This window comes from Herpailurus yagouaroundi, unplaced genomic scaffold, assembly GCF_014898765.1.
Source record: "Herpailurus yagouaroundi ecotype Mexico unplaced genomic scaffold, PumYag 198, whole genome shotgun sequence".
NCBI lineage: Eukaryota > Metazoa > Chordata > Mammalia > Carnivora > Felidae > Herpailurus > Herpailurus yagouaroundi.
The window spans coordinates 29,050,584-29,076,771 of NW_024412429.1; the positions used below are offsets into that span (position 1 = coordinate 29,050,584).

The window sequence follows — 26,188 nt, forward strand, 5'->3', positions numbered from 1 at the left end:
GAGAATGAGCGTAAATGCTGAATCTGACACTGTGAAGAACGGAGCAGCAAAAAGTGCATATTGGGCCCAAATAATTGAATTGAATGGAAATGCCAGATGCTTATCAGATGTGACAGGACTTTTTTCTAAGAGTAGAATGAGGGTGGGTTTTTTTCTTTTCTTTTTATTTGTATTTTTTTAACTACTGGACTCCTTCATTCAGGCATGACTATGACTTATGCAATTATATGGAGTCTGTAATAGCAATAACTTAGTTTTCATGGTTCAAAAGACAGTTTACTTCATGTTAATGTTCTTTATGTAAAGACGTAAATATTCTTCCCTTCTATCTCATATCATGAACTAGACAGAATGCAATGTCTTTAGAGAAGTCTGCTTTGGAAGGGAAATCTAGATCTCAATCTCTAAAAACTCTCCTCTTTGGCCTGTGTTAACTTAGCCAATGATAACAAATTTAGTTCTAGATTTGCAAATGCCATTTAACTTTGAAGGTGACTAAATTCTTAGAATGATCTAAATGCTATATTCTTATATATTATCCTAAAATATAAACTGCTATAAGCAGTTGAGTGGCATAATTAATCATATGTGTGCCACAGGATTAGACATAAAATACATCTTGACGACCTATCATATAAGCTTCTACTATTTGCGATATTTGTAAAAACAAAGATTTTGCAACTTTGGGCTCCACCACCATGAAATTTACATTTGAGGGTTTTTTTGATGCAAAGATTATAGCATGTTTTACAACAAGCTCCTGTCTGTAAGCAAGAAGACAAAGTAAGAAAATTGATGAAGACTCAACCATCACTAACAAAACTGAGAAGAAAAAAAAAAAAAAGCTAAGGCGTTCTCAAACTACAGAAACCACTTCCTCTCTGAATTCAGCACCGAAACCATTCTGTGGGTTTTTAAAAAAGAGATGAACATTAAAAGAAACATGAAATTCCCATTACACCAAATTACACAAACACCCATTACACCCATTACAGAAACAAACCATTAATCTGGCATCTCAAACAAAGCTGTACCATAGACTAGCACAGTGCTTTCCAGATGAGGCTGATCACTAGATTCAGCTGGGGCGATTAAAAAATATGCCTCCCAGGGACGCCTGGGTGGTTCAGTCAGTCAAGCGTCCGACTTCGGCTCAGGTCATGATCTCATGGTCCGTGAGTTCGAGCCCTACATCGGGCTCTGTGCTGAGGGCTCAGAGCCTGGAGCCTGCTTCAGATTCTGTGTCTCCCTCTCTCTCTCTGACCCTTCCCCGTTCATGCTCTGTCTCTCTCTGTCTCAAAAATAAATAAACATTAAAAAAATTCTTTTGGGGCGCCTGGGTGGCGCAGTCGGTTAAGCGTCCGGCTTCAGCTAGGTCACGATCTTGTGGTCCGTGAGTTCGAGCCCCGCGTCAGGCTCTGGGCTGATGGCTCGGAACCTGGAGCCTGTTTCCGATTCTGTGTCTCCCTCTCTCTCTGCCCCTCCCCCGTTCATGCTCTGTCTCTCTCTGTCCCAAAAATAAATAAAAACGTTGAAAGAAAAAAAAATTTAAAAAAAAATTCTTTTAATAAAAATAAAAAAAAAATATGCCTCCCAGAGGTACTTTATTCAGTAGGCCTAAGATGAAGCTCAGAATTTTGTTGTTTCTTTTTAAAGCCTCCCTGATAATTCTGATGGTTAACCAGGTTTCGGCATCACTGGCCTAGTATGTTATTACACAGCCATGCATTCTAGAGTCGACCTGGAGCAAGCTCTTCAGATAAACACCGGTAATTCTTATGGTGCATACACATTCCATGGCCATTCCAATGCTCCTCAAATATGCTCTTTTCTCGCCACCTCCTGTTCCTTTGCTTTCCAGCTCTCATCTCTGGACTCTTGGTTGTTCACAGGTAACAGCGTGAACACTATTTCCTCAGGGAAGCTTCCCTGACCAGTCAACTTTGACAAGCTCAAGAATCCTTAGCTGTGTTTCCACAGAATTCTGAGCACACATGTTGGTAATAGAAGGCAGCATGTATAGAGCCCTTACTCTGTGCCAGGTACTGTTCTTAGCCTTTTACACACATTCACTCACTTAATGCTCCTCAAAACTCCATGATGTAGGTATTATTATCACCCTTATTTTCGAAATGAGGAATGAAGAGAGACAGGAGTTAAGCAGCATGACTAAAGTCAGGTAATAGTGGTAAAGAAGAATTTTGTCTCAGGCATCCCAGCTCTAGTCCATGTTGGTAACCACTATACTTACTGTGTTACCTCTCCAAAGAACTTCGCACTCCTTAACATTGTCCATTGCTAGTTTTTGTTTCTTAGCATCTCTCTTTTCCACTGGATTGTGGCTCTAAGAAGACAGGAACCCTGTCTTGTTTTCTTCCTCAATGTATCTTCAGTGTCTTTCAATGTATCTTTTAGAAAACAGTGAACATTCACTTAATATCTGATGGACTCACTGTCAATGTCTCTCTCAACAATCAAAATTAACCTTAGATATGTTTTTAGACTTCTAATAATTTCATTACTCCCATATCTTTTTAAAAAAAATTTTTTTTAATGTTTATTGATTTTTGAGACAGAGAGAGACAGAGCATGAACAGGGGTGGGTCAGAGGGAGAGAGGGAGACACAGAATATGAAACAGGCTCCAGGCTCTGAGCTGTCAGTACACAGCCTGATGCGGGGCTTGAACCCACGAACTGCGAGATCATGACCTGAGCCGAAGTCGGACGCTTAACCGACGGAGCCACCCAGGCACCCCTCATTACTCCCATATCTTATATAATAGTAATAAAAGCTATTTTAGTGTTTGCCTGTGTAAGGGACTCAGCTATGTAAAAGAATACACATGCCCTATAGGAAACATATGAAAACAAGTCAAGTAAAGAAAATATGCAAAGAAATTCATCTACCTCCTAATACACTGTGCATAGGTTGGTAAACACATTGTCTCATCTCACATGAAAGAGCAAAGGCACAGTGAGAGCTTCAGAGCTTGCCCCAACTTTTACTGTACCATAAACCCTCCTCTTAAGAGACTGGAAGAAAAACTATAAATTTTTTCAACCTTATTAAATAGGTTACTATTTGAAAATCATTATGAAGGAATATTTCAGGAAAATGGCAAATGCTTAATAAACCTTCCAATGAGTTTCTAAAACCATAAAAATGGCAGAAAAAATGCCTTTACTTTATCCAATTTTTTAAAAAAGAAGCCTATTTTATAGCTCATACGTCCAGTGCTTGGTTTTCATGAAATCCCTTCTGATTTATTTTAAGTGTTGGATGTGCATACAATTTAGTGAGTATCGGCCTCCTAGAATGTATCCAGCCACTTCAACCTAATCACTGTTCACTCTTTCCATTCTTGCTGTATGTACTTTGAGTACCACTCTCTCTCTCATTTCTCATTCCCAATTGCAGGAGCTAAGCTGGGCCCAAGCCAGTCAACATATTACACTCCCCCCCCCCACCCCCCCCCTACAACCGCCTCTCCTAGGCACAGTGATTAGTTTAGAAACATTCACGTGGACCATCAGATGAGAGAAAATGAAACTTCCTAGATGTCTGAGAAGGAGACTCATGATTTTTCCTACTGGACAGAAACCAGAAATAATACAAGGTTCAGAACTGCTGCCATCTTCCTTTCACATGATGCCTGATACAACTCAACTCAAGAGAGCACATAACAAGAGATGGCAAGAACATCCACTAAGGCCTACATCCAGCCATGTGTATAAAGCCAGATGGGATTCTGGACATTTCAACTATGTGAGCAAATAAATTAGCTTCTTACTTAAGGGGGTTTGGTTCAGAATTTCTTTGACTTTCAACCAAAGAAGTCCTGGCTGATATGAACACTGCTTACATTTATTTCTAATATAACACATGAAGGCAATGTCTTTAAACAGATAATCTTTTTTCTATTAAACCAAATGGACTTTGTGATGACAAAACACTGTTTTATGTATTACCTATCTACGATGTGCAGATAGTTAAGTTTTGTGGTTATATTGGTAAATGTCTATACACAATTAGTCTTTTTCTTCTATTCAGTCTCATACACTGAATATTCTATATGCAACATCCAGAGTTGATATTATGTATACCATGCCATACAAAAGGCCATTGTAGAAGGAAGAGGTGTGTGTGATTCAGCCCAAATAAAAGGCTAATATCCACAATTTGACCTGACACTTAAATAAATTCAGTTATATTAGTTCAAGATTTTGTCACCATCATATTTTGTTACGGTCATAAAAAAAGCAATGATTAAAAACAAAGACAATTTTAGAACCTTAATAATAGTATACATTAACAAAATTACATACAATAGTAAGGTAAAGGAATTTTTTCAAAAATATATCAGTTGGAGGAGTTTTACTTACTAATACTTTTTCAAACATGTGAAACTATACTCATTATTAATCCCAGTTTATTATGAATGCTGCCAATTAGAGCTCCCAGTAGACATGTCTTCACTGCTTCACTAGAAAGGAAGTATGTTCCAGTTCATTTTGAAGACAGATCTATTTTACATCACTCATTTCATCCAAGGTTTGAAATGAATCCTTTGAAACTATAGGACATAAGGCCAAAGGGCATCCCTATTCGAAGAAAATAATGCTAATGTCGATCTAATTCACATCCTTAAAGAATTTTAATTGAACTCTGCATTAGGGCTTTTCACCAATAGTAATATTATAACCATTATGCTGAACTATGGTCATCTTCAGACTTGATTAACCATCAGCATGAAACTCATTAGCATTTACACTAAATTAAAAGCATAAAGATGACTAACTCCAGATATACAGGCAGGCTAACGGGTTAATTCAAACAAGCATATCAATATTGCTATTACTTAATACACACTCAACCTTATAGTTAGCTGCGCCACGGAAAATTTTTAAAAATCAAAGAAGGAATTCAGGTTTGGAAAAGGAAATGTGCCAATGAGAAATATATTACTGGCCCCATCCCAAAAGACTTGGTATCTTGGAAAAGATTTAACTCAGATATGGACAAAACACTATGACTCAGACAACCTAGAAATTTTTTAAATAATAGTAATAACTTTATAAGTACGCTGTTCTTCATTCTAGAAAACAATGCTGTTAACTTTAATCACTGCACATTTTTTTGACTTAACCTCAATACACAGAATTTACTATTATTTGCTATTATCGTAGGATCTAAGAAATTGCTTAATCTAATGGACATATTTGGCAATATACAATTTACCTGAAGATTTTCAGCTCCAAGTGTCTTTAACCTAACAATATTTTAGAATTCAAGGACATTTGTTAAGTTTTTAGAAGAAAAGAAAAGAAAAGAAATAAAAGAAAAGGATTTCTGTGACATTATATTTGCTATGGAAACCACTCAACATAATTCAACAACTCAGGGCACTGATATAGTTTATTAGCAAGAAATTTATCCTACTAATTGCCTATTTGGAGATGCTGGATAATTAAATGAGGAGACAATATTGGACACATTTTATATCTTCTCCTAGCTATTTTCTTCTCTCTTCCCCTAAACAACCAGACTGCACAAAAGAGCTTCCATTTATTTATTTCCCCTCAAGACTGTATACAAAGCGTGAGCAAAAATTTTCTGTGAAGGACCCAGCAGTAAATATTTTAGGCTTCAAGGGCCATTCCATTTCTGCCATAGCTACTCAACTCTGCCACAATAGCACAAGAGCAGCTATAGACATACAATCTATGTCTGGGAGCCTAAGTGGCTCAGTCGGTTGGGGGTCCCACTTCGGCTCAGGTCATGATCTCATTTTGTGGCTTCCACCCCCACATCGGGCTTTCTGCTGACAGCTCAGAGCCTGGAGCCTGCTCCAGATTCTGTGTCTCCCTCTCTCTCTCTCTCTCTCTCTCTGCCCCTCCCCTGCTCCTACTCTGTCTATCTCTCAAAAATAAATAAACATTACAAAACAAAGACATACAATCTGTAAAAGAATGGACATAGTTGTGTTCCAATAAAACTTTATTTATGAAACTTGTCAGTGGGTCCTTCTGATCTGAGGGCAGTAGTTTGTCAACCTAGGCTCTAGTCTAAGTTTTCTTCTATTTGGTCTTTCCTGGGTGCTCTGACATACCGCAATGGCTTTAGTTACCATTTATGAGCCAATGACACAATTTATTCACAAGGCTAGACTTCTCAGCTCCAAAGTCAACCCCCATCATTTCAACCCCATGTGTCCCATCAGCTCAATGTGCTCTAAAACAAACTCAAGATCTTTTCTTTCAAATGTATTTCTTACCTCAGTTATGACATTAACCACCCACTACTTTATCCTTTGCAGGAATCTAGGAGTTACTCTTTACTTATCCTTCTCTCTTCCCCTCTTCTACATCTTATACAACCATCTCTAAATACCACTCCAGTCAGCCCAATTCCTTCCAGCCCTTCTGCCACCATTATTATCCTTGCCTTCATCTCTCTATCTTCCTGCATTCACACCTGCTCATCTCCCAACTATTCTCTACACATGACCAGAATGAGTTTTTAAAAATGCAAGCCTAATCAAATCACTTGCTGAAACCTTTTCAGTACCTTTCCCATGTCCATAGGATAAAATCTAAAATCTTGAATCCAGTCTGTAAGGTGTGATCTGGGTGCCTATTTGCTGCCCAACCTCATTTTTACTACCCTTTCCTCTTAAGCGATGGTCTCCCTGGCCTTCTTTCAGTATCTCAAATGCACCAAGTTCTTACTTGTAGACATCTTATTCTCTCTGCCTGGAATGCTCTTTCTTTGCCTGCCAAGGCCTCCCACTTTTCACTGAGCCAACTCCTTATTCATCCTAAATGGAAGCCAGAAGCTTATCAGGCAAAAAATTGATAGCTTTGACTACCAAGAAATTCAAATGCATATACAGTAAAAAATACATATACAGATAAAATAGGGGTGCCTGGGTGGCTCAGGTCATGATCCCAGGGTCACGGGATCGAGCCCCATGTCAGGCTCTGCACTGAGCATAGAGCCTGCTTGAGATTTTCTCTCTCTCCCTCTTCCCCTCCCCTGCTCTCTCTCTCTAAAATTATATATAAAAAAATCATCCAAATAAAATAAAATGTTTAAAAACAAACAAAAAGTTGGGAAAATACATGTAAGATACAGAAGACTAATTCCTAAATATAAAAAAAGAGCTCATGCATCAATACAGAAAAGCAACAACATCTCTCAGTAGAAAAATGGGCCCAAAACATGAACATGCAGTTCACAAAAGAAAAACTCTGGTGGTCAACGGACATATAAAGAATATTCACTATCCCTCATAACCAAATATGCAAATCAAAACAAAAATTAGGTATCATTGTTCACTCATCAAATTGGAAAACATTTAAAAAATTAAGGTGCATTTATTTATCATTTCAAGGTCCAAATGTTAAAGTAACTATTACCTTAACATTATCAGATTCTCACTATCACCTAGACTGGGAAAGTTGTTGTTATTGTTTCAATTAATCTATAAGGTGTTGTTGCTCTAAAACAAACACTTTTGAAAGTAATTAGTGTCATATAGATTATATTTAGGAATATATTCCCCCAAATGGTCTAATTTAATCATGCTTCACATTGGAATTCTCTGAGCAGACACTGGTTTCTCCTTCCTACCACTTGTTCTCTGAGTCAAGGGCGAAGTGACTCAAGGAGGCAGCCTGGCAGAGCAACCCTGTGTTGCCTATGCCAATTAATTGTTCACCTTTGTTTCATTTCTACACTTTTTACAGCTTTAATGGCACTCAATACATTACACAAATTATCTAAAAGAAAAATGAAGCAATGTATATTAAAGTGTCAGGGATTTTAGGAAGGAAAAAGTATTCAGAAAATTCTTTAGCCAAATGTTTATTGGTAGTAGATCAAATGAAAAAAAAAAAAAAGTAGTGTACCTCTTTTTCTATCTTAAATTTGTTTTAATTTCATAACTTTAAGTATATAATATAAATTTATGTGTATAATTCATAAAATATAATTGAAGAATGTTCTTTTCCATCAAGTTTATTTAAAACTAGAGTCTAAGAACTTCTGAATGGTGTTCTGATTCACTCAGTTCAACTATAATACTGGACTAAGCCGACTAAGAAATCTCCACAATCAAAAACTGTTTTATAACAGCAATGTTTTCAATGGGGAAAATGAATTTGGGACAGGAGATTTTCTTTTCTTTTCTTTTCTTCTTCTTCTTCTTTTTTTTTTTTTTTTTTTTTTTTGTGAGTGTGAGGGGGCGGGGGGGGGAAAGAAGCAGATGGAGAGAAAGAGAGAGAGAGAATCTCAAGCAGGCTCCATGCAGAGCCCAATACAGGGCTCAATCCCACAACCTTGGTATCATGACCTGAGCTGAAATCAAGAGCAGGATGTTCAACCAACTGAGCCACCCAGGTGTCCCAGGGAAGGAGATTTTCTGACTCACAATCTCACAATAATAAAATTATTTTCCTGAGGGGCTGGATAGCTCAGTCGGTTAAGCGTCTGACTCTTGGTTTCAGCTCAGGTCATGATCTCACAGGTCATGGGCTCAAGTTCCACGCAGGGCTCTGTGCTGACAGCACAGGGTCTGTTTGGGATTCTCTCTCTACCCCTCCCCCGCTCATGCTCACTTACTCTCTTTCTCTCTCTGAAATTAAATAAACTTTAAAAAAATAAATTATTTTCCTGTACAATTTCAACAACAAAAGTTTTATAGCTATAAGCATATAAAACCTAACACCACTAAGCAAAAGACATCTGACATTTTCCTCAAGAATACTCCCCATAAATATTTTTCATTTTTATACCATATGTTCTGAAATAAGAATAAGAATTTTTATGGAGGAATACAAGAAAGGAATACAAGAAAATATTAACAGTGGTTCTATGGAGGGGGAGGGATGAGGGCTTATTTTTTTATTTGGCATGTTTCTGCATTGTTTGAATTTCCTTACTATGTAATATGGTCAGAATAGGGATTATCTAGGATACCATTTTTGTTTTTCCTTTATAAATTTATTTTTTGAAAGTTATAAAAGAAGTAAAAAATAAAGAGTCACTGTCTTACTTGGTCAATCACCACAAATATTTGTCATTAATTAGCACATACTACACCCTCTTGTAACTGTTACTCAGACTTAGCAACCTTTATTCTGATAAACAAACCAAGGATAATGCCATCTAAGCAAAGGAGCTCAGTGGCTAATAAAAAGAACTAGAATGTTTCCCAATTTTGGCAGATTTATAACCAGTTATAATATGCCTAAAACAAACCACATTTGTTCACTAGGAGTTGAAAAGTAATCCAGGCCTGGCTAATTCTTGTCTAGAGGTTGATAAAGAATGAAACAATCCTAAAGAGCACAAAGAATAGTAATGAAGGCCCTTTTCCCTGCGAATCTCAAGTACACAGTGCCACCTACTGGGGAGAGTAAGGCCACCATTCACGACAAGGCTTTTTTGGTAAATGAATTATTTACCTGAGGCTGAAGCAAAGCAACCAGGGATGTGGGGAGACCAGATGGTGCTATAAATGACACTTTCGTGGCCTCTAAAGGTGCACAGAGACTTTCCAACAGTTGGATCCCACTACAAATAAATTAACAGATCAATTTACTTAGACATAAATTCAAGTTTATGTTTATATATACATATATATAATATACAATACAGCATATATGTATTTATTTTTTTATTAATGTTTATTTATTTTTGAGAGATACAGAGTGCAAGTGGGGAGGGGCAGAGGGAGAGGAGACACAGAATCTGAAGCAGGCTCCAGGCTCCCAGCTGTCAGCACGGAGACCAATGCAGGGCTCGAACCCACAGACTGTGAGATCATGATCTGAGCCAAAGTCAGATGCTTAACCAACTGAGCTACCCAGGCATCCCTCTATAAATGTATTTACATATACACATGTAATATACATTCATATTTCAATTTTTTTAAGTTTATTTATTTTGAGAGAGAGAGAGAGAGAGAGAGAGAGAGAGAGAGAGAGAATGAATACAGGGGAGGGACAGAGACAGAGGGAGAGAGAGAGAATCCCAAGCAGGCTCTGCACTGTGAACTCACAAACCGTGAGATCATGACCTAAGCCTAAGTGAGACACTTAACTGACTGAGCCGTCTAGGCACCCCTCAAAGATTTTTTACAGTCTATTTTTATATAAAGCAAACTGGTATTTAAGGGGCTAAAATAATTAATGCTGAGTTAATTGTTGTTAGTTCACAGACAAAAAATTGAAAATTTTTAAATTCTAACAAAGGCTTTAATACAGTTTTTTGAAAAGAAATTAGCTGAGCAATTGAAAAGATATAGAAGTATGTTCAAGAGAAGAAAAAAAATTCAACGGAAACTTTGGGGAAGAGAGTATTGGTTTTAAATACAATGATTCTGACATACCAGTTTGACAGTTTGATCCCATGAGCCAGACACCACGAGCTGTTCACCTCTGGTCTGGCTCCAGTCAACACTATAGACCTAAAAACATTTTAATGTGTCATTCAGAAAGCAAAAGAGCATCAAGTTAAATATTACATTGTACCTCTTTAGAACAGTGATAGCCAGTTAGAACAACCAATTTACTTCATTGAAACATCAAATAAAGTCCTACAAATCTCCACCATGGTGTCTGAGAAATGGAAAGGCCATTTTGTCCATTCCTCCAGACATATTCCTTACGATAAGATTCCATTCTAACAGAGTTCTACAGATTATTTCCCAACCTCCTTCACTAAAACAAATTATATATATTTTTCACCTATCGACAAATCACTGCAGCACCTTGTAGAAATGTCAAAGCAGATTAGAAAGCTAGTCATCTAAAAAAGCTTGCCAGGTCAGTGTCCATCAGATAGCATTAAAATTCAGTTAATAACGCTATCTGGCCTTTCTTAGACAAAGCTTAGAGGAACCAGGTAATCCTTTCCAATCTCTTGGTAAACAGCTATAGTTACCCAATGCTGCTCTTCTAATCTAGGCCTTACTGCTTTCAGTGAACCATTTCAAATGAACCATTTGAAAACTTATGGAAATATTTTTCATTCTGTCATTTTATACAACAGACTATATACAGATCACTACTGTAAGCTAAGTTCAACAACATATATGCATAATTATTCTCCATTAAAATAGTCCTGACATACACCCGAGTATATAGCACTAAAAGTGACCAGCCAGCAGATCCTTCTGAGTCTTAAAAATGCTAGCTACCATATTTATGTAGGAAGCAGGATATGCAGTTTGCTGGGGCTTAAATATGGGTTACCAATTCTCTGCTGTCTGGCACTACGCCTAGCCATGTTGGCACCTTAGTTTCAGAAAACAAAATTGGTAATACTGATCCTGTCTTTGTTTAAAACTTTAATATTTTTCTCATCACAGATTTTTTTGCAGTATTTCTGATTTTTTAAATTACTGCATTAAGATATTATTTGACTATTGGGTTGTTGGGGTCCTCCTTAATCATGTACCTAAAATGAGTGCTTCACCCACCCTATTCTAGTCCTGGCCCTGCCGCTGTCCATATTCATGAAAAAGAGAGAAAATCAGTTGGAACACTGAAAAAACCACAATCCAGCAACAGAAGCAGCTCATAAAGAAGGGGCAACAAAAACCAAAGAGCTGCCATGGCCATCTGTTAGTTATGGATGGAAAAAGATAGGCTTGGAAGCAGTCATTGTGAGCTAAGAGTTTGCTTTTATCCTCTAGGCCAGGGCATGGCACATTTCTTCTGTAGAGTAATAGAGAGAGAGAGAGAGTATATATAGAGTGTGTGTGTGTGTGTGTGTGTGTGCATACACACACACACACACACACACACACACACACACACACACACACATTGGGCTTTATGGGCCATTTGGTCGGTCTTTCGGCCCCAGTAGAGCACAAAAGTAGCCATAGCTGATACTTGATGAGTAGGCATAGCTGTGTTCCAACAAAACTTTATTTACAAATCAGATAGCAGGCTAGGTTGGGCCCTGTCCCATGAGTAGTAGTTTGCCAACTCCTACTCTAGGCTGATGTGAACAGTCAAAAATAACCACAATAGCAAACCTTTATTTAGCACCTGTTATGTGCCACATGTTGTCATAAGCATTTTACATATTTTATCTCATTTAATTTTTTTAATGTCTATTTCTTTTTGAGAGAAAGAGAGAGACAGAGCGTGAGCAGGGGAGGGGCAGAGAGAGAGGGAGACAGAATCTGAAGCAGACTCCAGGCTCAGAGCTGTCAGCCCAGAGCCCGACGCGGGGCTCGAACCCACGGACTGTGAGATCAAGACCTGAGCCGAAGTCGGACACCTAACTTACTGAGTCACCCAGGTGCCCCTATTTTATCTCATTTAATCTTCCCTTCTATGAAATAGATACTATAACAAGACCCAAAATGTATAAATAAACTCTTCAAATTCCTAAAGCTAGTTAAGTGACAGAGCTGAACTCAACCTCAGCAGCCTAACTGCAGAGTCCACCCTTAATCACTACGTGAGGCTGACTCTACATCATGCTACCTGAGGGCACTGTTGAACTGGAATGACCTGGGGCTGCAACATTAGGGAAGTAAAAGCCTGCCCTTACTAGTATCGCCCTTCGTGGGAGCCCAAACTGATCCCACTTTGTTTCTGTGAATTATCCAAGAACTTAAAGCCCTTGTCCACTGTCCACTTGGTGACCTCCCACTCATTTGTCAAGACTGGGCTCCACCACAGCCTTTATGAAATAAGCCTCACCTCGATAAAACCCTTCATGATTTAAATGTTTCCTTCCATGCACTCCAACAGCACCTTGCACCTACTTATAATTCAACATTTACCATATTTTACAACAACTTGTGTCAAATACCTACTAGATTCTGGAAGATCCGTCATGTGAGCAAAACCACCTTGTATGCCTATGCTTGTTGCAATATAATAAGCACTCAACAAATGGGAGTTAAAATAGTTTATCCATCTGAATTTACCTTCACAATCTGCATCACTGCTAAGTAGTTATAAAGAGCTACTGTTTTCATTTCAGAGGATAACTGAACAAATATAACTAAAAACTAAGATCAACATCTCACACTCCACTGCCTCTACACATGTCCAGTATGACATGGGATTCGAAACCTTATGACTTCTTACCTTTTAAAACTGCAAAAGCCCCCATAGGGGAACCCAGCCCTAGTGAGAACAAAAGATAGAAGGTAACCACGCTGACGGCGGTGTTGCTGCCAGCTGTCTTATCAGTCACACAACGAAGTGCAAGCAGTAGGACTCTAGGACAAAACTAGGGACAGGATCCCCAGGGTGATGTTGAAAGTGGGATAACACAAAAAGAAATAAAGGCAACCTCAAGGGGCGCCTGGGTAGCTCAGTCAGTTGGGCGTCTGACTTTGGCTCAGGTCATGATCTTGCGGTTTGTGGGTTCGGGCCCCACGTCGGGCTCTGTGCTGACAGCTCGGAGCCTGGAGCCTGTTTCAGATTCTGTGTCTCCCTCTCTCTGCCCCTCCCCTGCTCGTGCTCTGTCTCTCTCTGTCTCTCTCTCTCAAAAATAATAAATGTTTAAAACATTTTTTAAAAAGGCAACTCAAAAAATATTTTATTTGACTGTATTTAAAATATTAGGGTACAGGAAAGTAACTTAAAAAAACAAACAAACAAACAAACAAACAAACTACAGTGGGGGGGGTGCCTGAGTGGCCCAGTTGTTTGGCTCAGATCATGATCTCACGGTTCATGAGATGGAGCCCCACATCGGGCTCTGTGCTGACAGCACAAACCTGCTTTGGATTCTCTCTCCCTCTCTCTCTGCCCCCCCACTTTGCTCTCTCTCTGTTTCTCAAAATAAATAAATAAATATTAAAAATAATAATAATAAAACTACAGACATAAGTACAAAATGGATGCTGGGATGGAAAATTCAGCTTGATGCCCAGAAGAGAGGATCCAAGCAGGACCTTGAGGCCTGGCTAAAATGTCAATAGCAGAAAGCAGAAGTGAAAACAGTGATCAGAACTGCACCTCCTCCGCCTCCACAAAGTCATATACAGGCATAGACAGCACCCAAGGGATCAGGACTAGGGAATACTGCCGGGGTTTGTATATAATACCCTTGAATAACACCAAGGGTTTGTGCCTGGGGACTATCAGTGGTGGTGGCATTAACAAAATGGGAAGACTGGAGGAAAGAAGATAATGTGTAATTTTAGACATACTGACTTTGAAGTGACAGCAAGATAGTCAAGTGGAAATGTCTAGTGGGAGCAGGGTTTGGGCATTAACCCTGAAAAAAGTTTACAGTCAGAGAGATGTTTGAGAGAGAGTTGAAAAAGGATGAGCAGATTCCAATATCCCAACTTCAAGTCACCTCACTAATCTATTCAACAAGTATTTCTTAAGCACCTACTGTGTACAAGGCACAAGGGGAAGGGGAGTACAATGTTAGACAAGACAAAGCCTCAGTCCAGATGGGTCATATATTTTAGCAGAAGAAGACAGACTATAAATAAATAATTTCAGAATGCGATTTTAAAGGAAAGCTACAGAGCAAAATAAAGCAAAGGAAGGAGACTGGAAAACAAGGTAGAATTAAGAGGTCACTTCTCAGTAGAGTGGTTAGGGAAGATCTCTCTGAGCAGGGACCTGCGTGCAGGAAAGACAGAACTCTGCACGTTTGAGAGGAAAGGCTCTGGCAAAAGACTAGGAAAAGACCCTGAAGCAGGAAACAAGCTCGTCACGTCTGAGGAATAGAAAGGCCAACTAATTAGGAGAGACAGGATCCCAAAAGACCACAGTTCCAAGTCTGTACATAATTTCTCTTAAGAGGCTACAGCCATCAACTCCTAAGCTACCTACCACCTAGACTGTAGCATCCTTCAACTGCTCTTCCTATCCATCCTGGCTCACCTCCAATCCATTATCCGCATTGCATAAAAACACAAACGTCAATCCCCCCCAGAAAGCCCTGCAATGGTATCATGCTCTGTGGCTCCTGCAACTTACCATCTTCACTCCACATTGACATTCATCCATGCTGCTGCTTATTACCCAAAGGTCGAAATCATGCAAAACTATGAGTGATTTAGGGATGCACACATATGTAGTAAAACGAAAAAGAAAAGAAAACAGAAATAGAAATTCATAATTAGTGGTTACTTCTGGGAAGAGGGGAGGAAAGAAAAGAGGAGGAAGAAGGGTAGAATCAGAAAAAAGTAGATAGAAGATAGCATCTGTAAGCAGGGGCTCCAAAAGCATAGGTAATGTTTTATTTCTTGAGTTGGATGATGAATATGCAAGTATTCATTATACGTGTTTACTTCTTACATATATTCATGTAAACATGAAATCTTTCATGGTAAATTTTTAAAAATCTTCAGTGTCTTCCCACTGGTCTTAGCATAACAGCCAAAATGCTGACTTTTCCAGGCACACAGGCTCAGTACCCGCCCTTCAAGAGGGCACTTTCCTTTGCCTCTAACCCTCTTCCTCTGGACTCTCTCTACCTGAATAGTTATCTTTTAAAGTTTATTTATTTATTTATTTTGAGAGAGAGAGAGAGAAAGAGAAAGAGAGAGAGAGAATCCCAAGTAGGCTCCGTGCTGCCAGAGCAGAGACAGATGTGAGGCTCGAACTCTTTAACCTGTAAGATCATGACCTGAGCAGAAATCAAGAGTCAGATGCTCCACTGACTGAGCCACCAAGGCGCTCCTCCACTTGAATAGTTAAATCCTACTCTCCCTTCAGACTTAAGGATGCCATCCTGGTCCCTTCCTGCAGACAAGATCCTTTCCTCTTGTAGCACTCCATACATTCACAGCACTTATCACATTATAAATTAGGTAACCAGCAGCATAAGCCTCCCTCCCTAGAAAGGACAAGGACTCCAGCAGGGCCAGGGCCATTCCCAATTCACTCATCTTCCCCACTAGGCTTCGCACAGTCCCTTGCAGACAGTAGGGTTAATCAAAGTTTCTAGAATGAATGAAGGGGCAGAGAAATCTGCATGAAGAGCACACCTCACATCAGTCCAGTCCTCCAACCTTTCCCTATTTCCAATTCCCCTTTCCACTCCCACTCAAACAGTGGACATGACTTAATGGTCCAATTAAGCATAAAAAAGAAGAGAGGAATGCAGTTGTGCTTTAAAAGCAGGGTCCTCTAAAGGCCTATCTTAAGTAATTACTCTCGGCAGTGATGAAGAAAATTGAGAAACTGCAAAAAGAAAAAAACACACACACACACTGAACAGTATTTTGTGTTGCTTTATGAAATCTGAACCTCATCAAAACCACAGTTTGAGAGGACAAATTTTATTACTGAAATCAATTCCCAAAGAGCTCGCTTTTAATCTACTGTATAGTGCTGCCCTTTTTAAGTTGGTCTATTTAATTAAAAATCATCAAATAAAAACTATGTCCAGAATGTTCATACTTATCTGTATCAATACAAAGGAAAGGGACACTGACTTTTAATTACTGAGCGATTAGAAAAGGCTACATATTTAATGTGAAGCAATTTTTTAAATTTATCATTATAGAAATATTAAAATGTGCATAAAAGAAAAAATATCATAATAAATCCCCAGGTATCTATCACATACTTTCCAGAATTATCAACATTTTGCCACCTTGCTTCATCTGTCCTGTTACTGACTGACTGACTGACTGACTGCTGGAGTATTTTAACATCAGACCACTTCACTCATAAATACTTACGCAGATAAGGATATTTTTCTTGTTTATATAAGCAGAAGGCCATTTTCACACCTAACAAGATGAATAGCAATTCCTTAATATCATCCAAAACTCAGTCCACATTCTTATTTCCCTGACTGTCTCAAAAATGTCTTTTTACAGGTGGTTTATTTGAATCAAAAACTAAACAAAATCCATATTTTACACTTAGTTGTTATGTCTCTTAGATCTAATCTAGGAAAGTCCTCCTCTCCCATCTTGTTTTCCCCACCCACCCTTCCCATGACATTTATAATTGTTGAAGAAACAAAGTTAATGGTCCCATAGAATCTTCTGCATTCTGGATTTGGCTAATTGTCTCTCCTGGTGTCAACATTTTCCTCTACTCCTCCCATTTCCTTTAAGTTAGAAGTTAGGTCTAGAGGTTTGGTTCAATTCAGTTCAATCTTTTTTAAGCTTCCTATTGCATTAGGTGTATAATTGCTGGTTGACCCACTTTTAGTGATCTCAAAATTGTTCAAAAGATATAAATATTAAATTAATGTTTTAGCATTCATAGATAATCTTTGCCTACAATCATTATTTCATTACGGGCTACTAAATGGCGACTCTATAATTGTGCTATTCCTTCTGCATTTTATAGTCAGGATTCAGTTATGAGAAATTTTCCACACCAACCATTCAATTACCACACAATAAAATTCATATCAGAAAGGCAGGATAAATGCCTTGATTCTTCATATTTACTTATCAATTTTCAGAATGAGGCCATTGTCCTAGTAATCTTCAGTGATGACCAGCTGTTGTTTTTTAATGTTTACAACTCCATGTAATGGGTAGAAATATACATATGTGTGTATCTCTCTGTGTGTATAGTGTTCCAACTCATTGCTGTCATTCTTTTTGATGTTGAAATTGTCCATCATTGGCCACTGAGAGCCTTTTCAGGTTATCTGTTCCAAACGTCTAATGTGATCCCAGTGGACTTTCACAGTCTTCTGACACAAGAAGATGTTTTGGATTCACCTTGTACGTTTCCTACCAGTCCTGGAATCAACTATTTCTCCAAAGATCCCCAGATCCTTTTAGTGGGAAATGGTATTTAGAGGCAACAATCTGGGCACTAGGGATATCACTGAGACTGAGTTGTCAATGCAGCTCAGTCTTTACAGTCCAAAGAACCAGAACAAATGGACTTTTTTAAACAGAGAAAAATAAATCATGAGTCTGTGCAGATACTTCCCAGTTTTAGGATTAAATGTCTCTATTTAACTTCTTTATTCTCATATTACTTTTCTCTTACATAAAAATTTTTGGTTTCTAATAACATAATTACTGGTATTTGTGAACCTACATGATATGAGAGTTTCAAAATAACAATACTTATCTTTCTGAATGCAGTTTAAAACTTCCTTGCAACTCTTTTTGTTTATCAGAAATATCTTATTAGGCATGGACAATCACTAAACTGTATTTCTAAAGTCACTTGAAATAATTATTTTCAATGCCTGGTTATAATGCCAATTTGATACATCACTAGATGAATGTGTTTTCTGCTTGTTTTCAATTTTCAGCAATTTTTTTCCTTTTTAATTAAACAGTGATTTTTAACTTTGTAAAATATTTCAACTTTTCCAAGGCCAAAACTGTGATATAAATTATATTTGGAAAATTAGCCATCCTTGTCCCCTGCCTCCCCTGATATCTTCCCCACCCTTTTTAAAGGTAACCATTTTTATTGGCTTTTGGATTCTCTTTCCATTGTTTCTTTTTGAAATATATGCAGATATATATATAAAATTCCTCCCTGTCTCACATTACATTTACATAAAATGTAAATTCTACATATATTTAAACAGCTCTGACAATAATTCAATAGGATAATTTCATAGACTATCAGATTATAGCTAAACTAAAAAAAAATTTCTAGTTTCACATGATTTAAAATTATCAAATAAGATTGCATCATTCTCCTACATAAGTTTCCTACTAGATCTAAATTAGGAGATATGGGATTCTAATTTCTAGATATGATTCACTCACCAACCTGCTTTCGAGACAGGCACAATGTTTGAGACCCACAATGAGTGTATGACAGAGAGACTACATATATAGTAGCCATATTCATGCGTGAAGGTCATTCTTGACCCAAAAATATTCCATCACAGTTTCCATCTATTTAAAACTATCACTTTCTCTTCGTTAAAAAGTTTTAAAGCTTTGAGGTTACCACTTCACAAGGTAAATCAAAAGATGCATTTTATTATGTAGTTTTTAAAATCTACATTTTGAATCTACAACCCTCAAAATATTAGACAATATACATAATAAGGTCATCAGAACTGAATGCCTATGAAGTTAAAGCAGTGGCTTCTAAACACTACTGTACATTGGAATAATCTCGGAATCTAAATCATGCCGATTGATGGCTGGCTCCAACCACCATGAAGGTTTTTAAAAGGTCCCTACGTGATTCTATATGTGGCAAAGTTTGAAAACCACTGAGTTAAGACAAGCACTTTCTACTTTGTTTTCATTTCAAATAGTAAAATTTAGTACCTAAATTACAGTCTAGTCATACCTAGCATCTGGAAAAGTTGGATTAAGTGGAAAATGGCTAATACTTACCCATCCGTGTTTGTCCTGTTGTCTGCCCAGACTGTGTGGCCCCAAATCTACAAAATTAATCCATCTCTCTCCTGAATATTCAAAGCATCCAGTGCAACCCCAACCAGGCATTTAAGGCCCATCAGGATATAGCCCTTCCCCACCTTTCCCGCCTCATCTCCCACCATTCCCACACAGACACTCTGCTCTAGTCACACCAAAGGACCTGTGACTGCCTTGAACATGTCATGCTCTTCACAGATCTGCACCTGTGAGATGCTCTTTTCTACTAAAACTGCCCTCTTCCCCTTGGGCTGCCAGTGAATTCCTGCTAACTGTCCAAGACTCAGCTCAAATGGCGTCTCTTTTGTGACGGTCCTTGGTTTCTCTATCTGCACCTTCTAGACACTTCTTTTCAACATGATCACATTGTATTAGTTTGCTTGCATGTCCCAGATCTACTACCAGAGATTAGCACCTGAGTCTTATTCATATTTGCAATTTTGAAGACTAGCATATGCCTGGCACAAAACATGTGCTACCAGTACGGACAGATCTAGCTTTTTAAATACAAGTTAAAACTTTAAAATACTAAACAAAGTAAAAAAACAAAAAAACAAACAAAAAAAAAAAAAAAACAGAAAGAAAAAGAAAAAAAAAGTGAATGCTTTTCAAACATAGTAGTGAAAAGTAGTGAAGGATATTATATCCTATTCGTAGTAAAATCCAACAAGACTCACTGACACATAACTGGAAATTATTTTTCCCCATAATCACAATTCTATGGGGGAGGGGATGCTTTAAATTTATTCTAGATTTTAAGAAAAATCTTATTGCAGTAACCTAGTCCAGAAAAAATGGCTAAGTATGACTAAATACACACAAGGAAATATATCAAGTTCAATTGTGCCCCGGAAGAAAGGAAGAAACGAAGGAACGGGGGGAGGGAGGGAGGGAAAAAGGAAAGAAAGAAAGATCCCTTCAGCTGACAAGTCTGTTGTTCCATTTTAAACATAAATGCAATTTCTAAAGGGAACAAACTAATATTAAATGCATGACTCATTGTCATTCTGCATTAATATTTTTTATGGGCATCCATCATTGTAAACTTTTCAGCTTCTATCATATCACAAGAGTCAATCATTGATTTTTTAAATTTTTTAAAAAATTTCTTTAATGTTTATTTATTTTTGAGGGGAGTGGTGAGGAGGGGCAGAGAGAGTAGGAGACACAGAATGAGAGGCAGGCTCCAAGCTCTGAGCTGTCAGCACACAGCCCGATGCGAGGCTCAAACTCACGAACCGTGAGATCACGATCTGGGCCAAAGTTGGACACTTAACCAATTGAGCCACCCAGGCACTCCATTCATTGATGTTCTTAAAGTAAGCAAGGTCTTAACCACATGGCACATTTTTACTACAAAATGTATGGCTAAATACACTTCCTCCACAATGAAATACGAATAGCTGCATACTTAGTTCAAAGGTAAGTTTTCATAACCAAGAACTTGAAGTGGGTCCAATCTTTTTTCAAAAAAGTTAAGCAAATTGATAAGCCCATTATTTGACAATGAAGACAAATGTTAACTATTTTTCAAAAATTGTAATGAGCACATTGGGAACTAGATGTTGATGTAAACCTTAAATTGAGTATATGTCACCTTGAATGTCACTCCTAACCCACTCTCTTAACACTCTGGAATCTTCACACAACTAATCTTTTTATCACAAACGACTAATATTCTTGCATTTAACAAGCATCCTTTGAAGGCCTTCTATGGGCCAGGTACTGTGCTAGACACAAATCTGAAAGTAAAATTGAAAGATCTACGGCTACCTTGAGGGAAATTTTGAAACATTTTAGGCAAAACACCGTAAGGGAATGTCTTTCCCATCACATTCATTAAAAATACCTTTGTAGTTTTATATGACTGAGAACCAAACTATTTTCTTTTTTTTTAATTTATTTATTTACATTCAAGTTAGTTAACATACCGTGTAGTACTGGTTTCAGGAGCAGAACCCAGTGATTCATCACCTCACACCTGTCAGAATGGCTAAAATGAACAACTCAGGCAATGACAGATGTTGGTGAGGATGCAGAGAAAGGGGAACCCTTTTGCACTGTTGGTGGGAGAGCAGACTGGTGCAGCCGCTCTGGAAAACAGTATGGAGGCTCCTCAAGAAAATGAAACCTAGAACTACCCTGCGACCCAGCAATGGCACTACTAGGTATTTATCTAAAGGATATGAAAACCAAACTATCTTCTGTGCTACCCGTATACATACACACAGAACCTAGATACATGAACTGGTTTAGATTTCAAATTTCTTCAGTAAGCTCTGTCTCATAATCTGCATTTGATGCTCTTGCTCCACTATATTCTGAAAATCCCTAGGAACCTTACTGCGGCCCTAAAGGCAATCTTGTGATGCCTTGGTGAAAAGTCTGCCTACTTCCGCCTTAAGGCGGTATAGGGCAAGCATACCCTACAGCAGGAAGAAAGAGATGGGCCTCTTCTGGAGGAAACAGCCTACAGCATACCTACTACTGGGGGCGTTTTTACTGACTAAGAAGCTTGACCTTTCCTTCTTTCTTAGCTCCTTAGGGCAAGATGTACTTAATGTCGGAATAATCAAATAACAAATGACATCTACCATATGCAAGAAATACTAAAGCTTAAACTTCCAGTCCCCTTGTTTCCATCCCCAAATGGATTTCATCTAAAACAAAACCAATCAGCCCAGAAGGACTTGCCTTCCTACCTCCTGAGTGTGTTCCTTGTAGACCTGCAGTGGTCCTGCGGCTTTGGCCGTGTCCCAGAGCTGCAGCGAGCCATCGCCACTACAGGTGACCAGGATGTGTTCATTGTTCTCACTCCAGGTCACATCAAACAAACCATCATTCCAGTCAAAGCTACACCAGGAAAAGTAAAATAAAAAAAAATCTGGTTGCACAGGCAGCTGAACATAAAATAGGAACCATAATTTTACAGTCTTTCAAGTTTATCACATATTTTAACACCCATTATCTCACATGGTCTTCACAACTATGGAAGAGAAATAGAGCTAGAACTTGACAGACCCAGAAACGAGTTCAGAGATGTGACAGGAACATCCCAGGTCACACAGCAAGAAAACTGTGGAGCCGGATTAAAATTCGGTCTCCCATTTAGAAATTTGGCACTATTTATGAGGGCAGGACGCCATACCTGGGTGCTCAATGTTTTGCGGTTTTTTTGGGTTTTTTGTGTGGTTCACAGGAGGGAGCACCAAGCACTTCAGAATACTAATTTAGACCAATAATTTCAACTTCCCACATAAAATTTCACCTGAGCTGTGAGCAGGTCATGATCTCATGACAGAGTTTCCTTTCCTTTCTCTGACATTGACTAACCCAGATGGAGGTGTTAATGAGTCCAACAGTCAAGACAGCCATAGAAACAAGAAACGGAACGCAGTGCTAGGTAACTCACAAAATGGATAATTCGCTCCTGAATGAATTAACCCAAACTATGTGAAGAAAACAGCAAAGTTAGAAACGTCACACAGTATACTAACTAGTTTACATTTTTTTATGTTAAAGTTTTCTACTTTATAAATGAACACTAAGAGACAAGGGCTTTAGAAGAAAAATGACATAATCACAGTTTACTGGCAAAAATAAGTTCTATATATGCAAATGCTGAAGTTTCTTTTCTACCACAAATTTAAAAATGAAAAAATATTTTACTGATCAAAAAGATTCAAAATCTAATTATATTAAGGCTTTGGTAGCAAAAGAGAATACCTGTAAGTTTAATCATTAGAGCCACCTTACCTTCTAAAAAGTCTAAGCCCAGATTCATTTTGATCCAATATTAGAAGGGTTCCACAGCCTAAGGAGAAAAAAAAAAATCAAGATCATGCTTTTGAACTTGCCAGGGGAACAGCTAAGGTGAAGGGTGGGGGTGGGGGAGGTTGCTGAGGAATGAGTACCTAATTTTACTACCACAAATTTCTCCCTAAAGTTATTGAGACCGTGTATACAAACTGATCAGGACTGTACACTCCATTTCTGTTTTTCTATATTGCACCTCAACCGTGAAATATTAAACTTATCTCACCTATGCTTGGGACCCAGACACAGCCCTAAAAGGGCGGGGGGGGGGGGGGGGAGATATCTGAATTAATACTCTATGGCCAGACAGGCTGCCAGGCACATAAACCTCCCAAATAGGTGTCATAATCCCTATTTCCAAGCAAGAAACCTTTGGCTTACAGATTCCAGAAGCTCTGCTCCTTCTACTGCATCACACTGCCTTGCTAATAAATCTGAAATACATTCAGCATGGGATTTTAAAACAAAATACCTGGTGGAATTTACCACATACTAGATGGTAAAGTACTGAGTAGGTTAGTTATCTACCCAAAATGAATTATTTTTCTAAGGGACAAGCATATTTTAAAAGATGTATTTGTTATATAGACTGAGGGAGGAAAAACACTCAATTTAAACAGGATTTAAAAAAAAAAAAACACCTCCTTGTACGTTTTTACAAAGGATTTAATTTAAAGTATCAAACTCATGAGTTTCAACCTAACTGGTGGGTAAGTATTGTAAACTTGAATGTAACAGTGCAAGCAGTAAGAGCTAAGTGGTGAAAATATAAGTAAATATTTCTTGCCTTCCGAATTTTAGAAATCATACCATTTTTTTTCTGCCCTAGGGCCAAAGAAAAACAACTATCAAAAACTGACGTTATGCAATGAATTATTTCAGAGCTTCTGTGCATAAATAACAGGTAAGCTTTAAGTTAAAAGAAGAAATTTTAAGAATGGAATCCCACCTTCCAATCTAGTCCTTGAAAAGAGACAGTGAACTTGGGGTCCCTGGGTGGCTCAGTTGGTTAAGCATCCCACTTCGGTCATGATCTCCCGGTTTATGCCCTATATGGGGCTCTGCACTGACAGCACAGAACCTGCTTATAGGATCCTCAGTCTCCCTCTCTCTCTCTGCCCCCACCCCTGCTCAGGGGCTCTCTCTCTCGAAAATAAACATTACAAAAGAGAGAGACAGAAAGAGAGCGCGCACGAGTTAACTTGAACCCCCAACTACTTGCAAATGTGTGTATTCCTCCTGAGACAACAAGAGGTAGGGGCAGAACTTGATCAATTTCATGATGGCAATTGTGGGGAGACTCCAAGCGTCCGCTCAAGGCCATCCTTCTTACGACCCACAGCCCGGATGCAGACTGTGAGGAAGGTGGACCCATTAGGAGGTACTCGGGTGACCCTGCGGACTGTCCCCTTTACAAGTGCTGTCGGTCCCGTCCGAATGGCCAGAGGGGTCACATCCGCTGAGCCCGCTCAAGGCAGGAAGCGTGTGACTGGGGGTGGGATTGGGGGGTCAGGTGGAGGTGGAGGAGGTGCCCTAAGGAATAAGGGTATGGGCCAGCAGGCACCTCCCAGATGCTACTTCCGCAACGTAACTGAAAAGGATCATAGACCCAGACCCACTCCCCACAATGGACAAAGGAGGAAGCCAGAATTCGCGCGCTCCTCGGCTCCCCCTGGTGTACACGTGTGGCACTGTCTACTGTCGGAAGTGCTTTCCCACAGCAGGGTGAAGCTGGGGTTCGGCTGGAACCCGCCCCCGCCCCGGCGGCGCTGCGCGGCCTCACCCGCGATGCCATAGTGCTGAGCGGCGGCGCAGGCCAGCCGGCCCGGCAGGTACGGGGAAAACTCGGCCGCATAGCCATGGCGGCCCGGCACCCGCAGCGTCCGCACCGCTCCGACGCGCGCCCCGCTCATCCCGCCCGCCGCTTCTGGGCCTCGCCGCCCTGGCGCTGCCACAGCCGTTTCGGATCAGAGGCGGACAGTCCCGACTCGCCAAATTAGAGACCCAGGAAGACGAGGCGGAAGTGAGGACACCCGGTGCCCTGAATGCTGGATTTCGATTGGTCCGGAAAGGAAAGGGCTCTGACTGCTACGGAGTCCATCTTTGTTTTGGGCAAAACAAAGTGATTGCGCCACCTATCTTGTGTTAGACCTAACGAGGCAGTGTGATTCTAGGGTTAGGTGACAACTTTTGTTTTAGCATGTTAGCCTTTACTGCGCGTTTTTGGGGTTTTATTTATTCGTTGTGATTTTGGAAGATTGACATCAGGAGGTATTTCTGATGATTATAAAATAAGACAAGTTAGGGGCGCCTGGGTGGCTCAGTCGGTTAGGCGGCCGACTTCGGCTCAGGTCATGATCTCGCGGTCCGTGAGTTCGAGCCCCGCGTGGGGCTCTGTGCTGACAGCTCAGAGCCTGGAGCCTGCTTCAGATTCTGTGTCTCCCTCTCTCTGACCCTTCCCCGTTCATGCTCTGACTCTCTCTGTCTCAAAAATAAATAAACGTTAAAAAAAAATTTTTTTAATAAAAAAAAATAAGACAAGTTACAGCAACTCTGAAACCAAGCAGCGAGCCAAACAGGCAATTGATGCTGTGTTGCCCAAGGTAACTTGAAGCAATATTAAATCAGGTGGGATTGAAGCTTAAGGAAAAAAGACATCATAAGCAATTTTTAAAAATTCTCACTACGTATATTGTGTATATGTAGTCTATTGTATATACTAGTGTTCAGATATGGGGCTAATTAAGACAAATTAAATCTCATCCGTTCATTCAAAACTTTACCAAACATATACTATGCAGAAGGTGACTATATATAATTTGTCAAATATGACACTTTTGAGAGTGAAAGGGAGTGCAGTTAATAATGAAGCCAGGTAAACCAGCACAAACCTTGTCATATGGCCAGCTTAACTGTACAATTTTAGGCATGTGGATTTCAAAAGCAATGAGATGTAGTCCATGCCCTCAAGAGATTAGTGTAATAAACTTGTCAACAATTGTTGAACAATTGTAATGAAAATACTGTAGGT

The 26,188-nt window shown here is 39.2% G+C and overlaps 1 protein-coding gene across 1 annotated transcript in view; it reads right to left on the reverse strand.

The window, feature by feature from the left end:
* Positions 1–25,179, reverse strand: part of PEX7 (peroxisomal biogenesis factor 7) — a 78,566-nt gene extending 53,387 nt beyond the window's left edge. Inside the window, exons 1-5 of the mRNA XM_040449076.1 lie at positions 24,941–25,179; positions 23,098–23,155; positions 22,044–22,194; positions 10,396–10,473; positions 9,470–9,578 (exon numbers count right to left, since the gene is read on the reverse strand). Of these exons, the coding sequence (XP_040305010.1) occupies positions 9,470–9,578; positions 10,396–10,473; positions 22,044–22,194; positions 23,098–23,155; positions 24,941–25,070 (526 nt within the window). The 5' untranslated portion in view covers positions 25,071–25,179. The remainder of the gene's footprint in view (positions 1–9,469; positions 9,579–10,395; positions 10,474–22,043; positions 22,195–23,097; positions 23,156–24,940) is intronic.
* Positions 25,180–26,188: the final 1,009 nt, after the last annotated feature.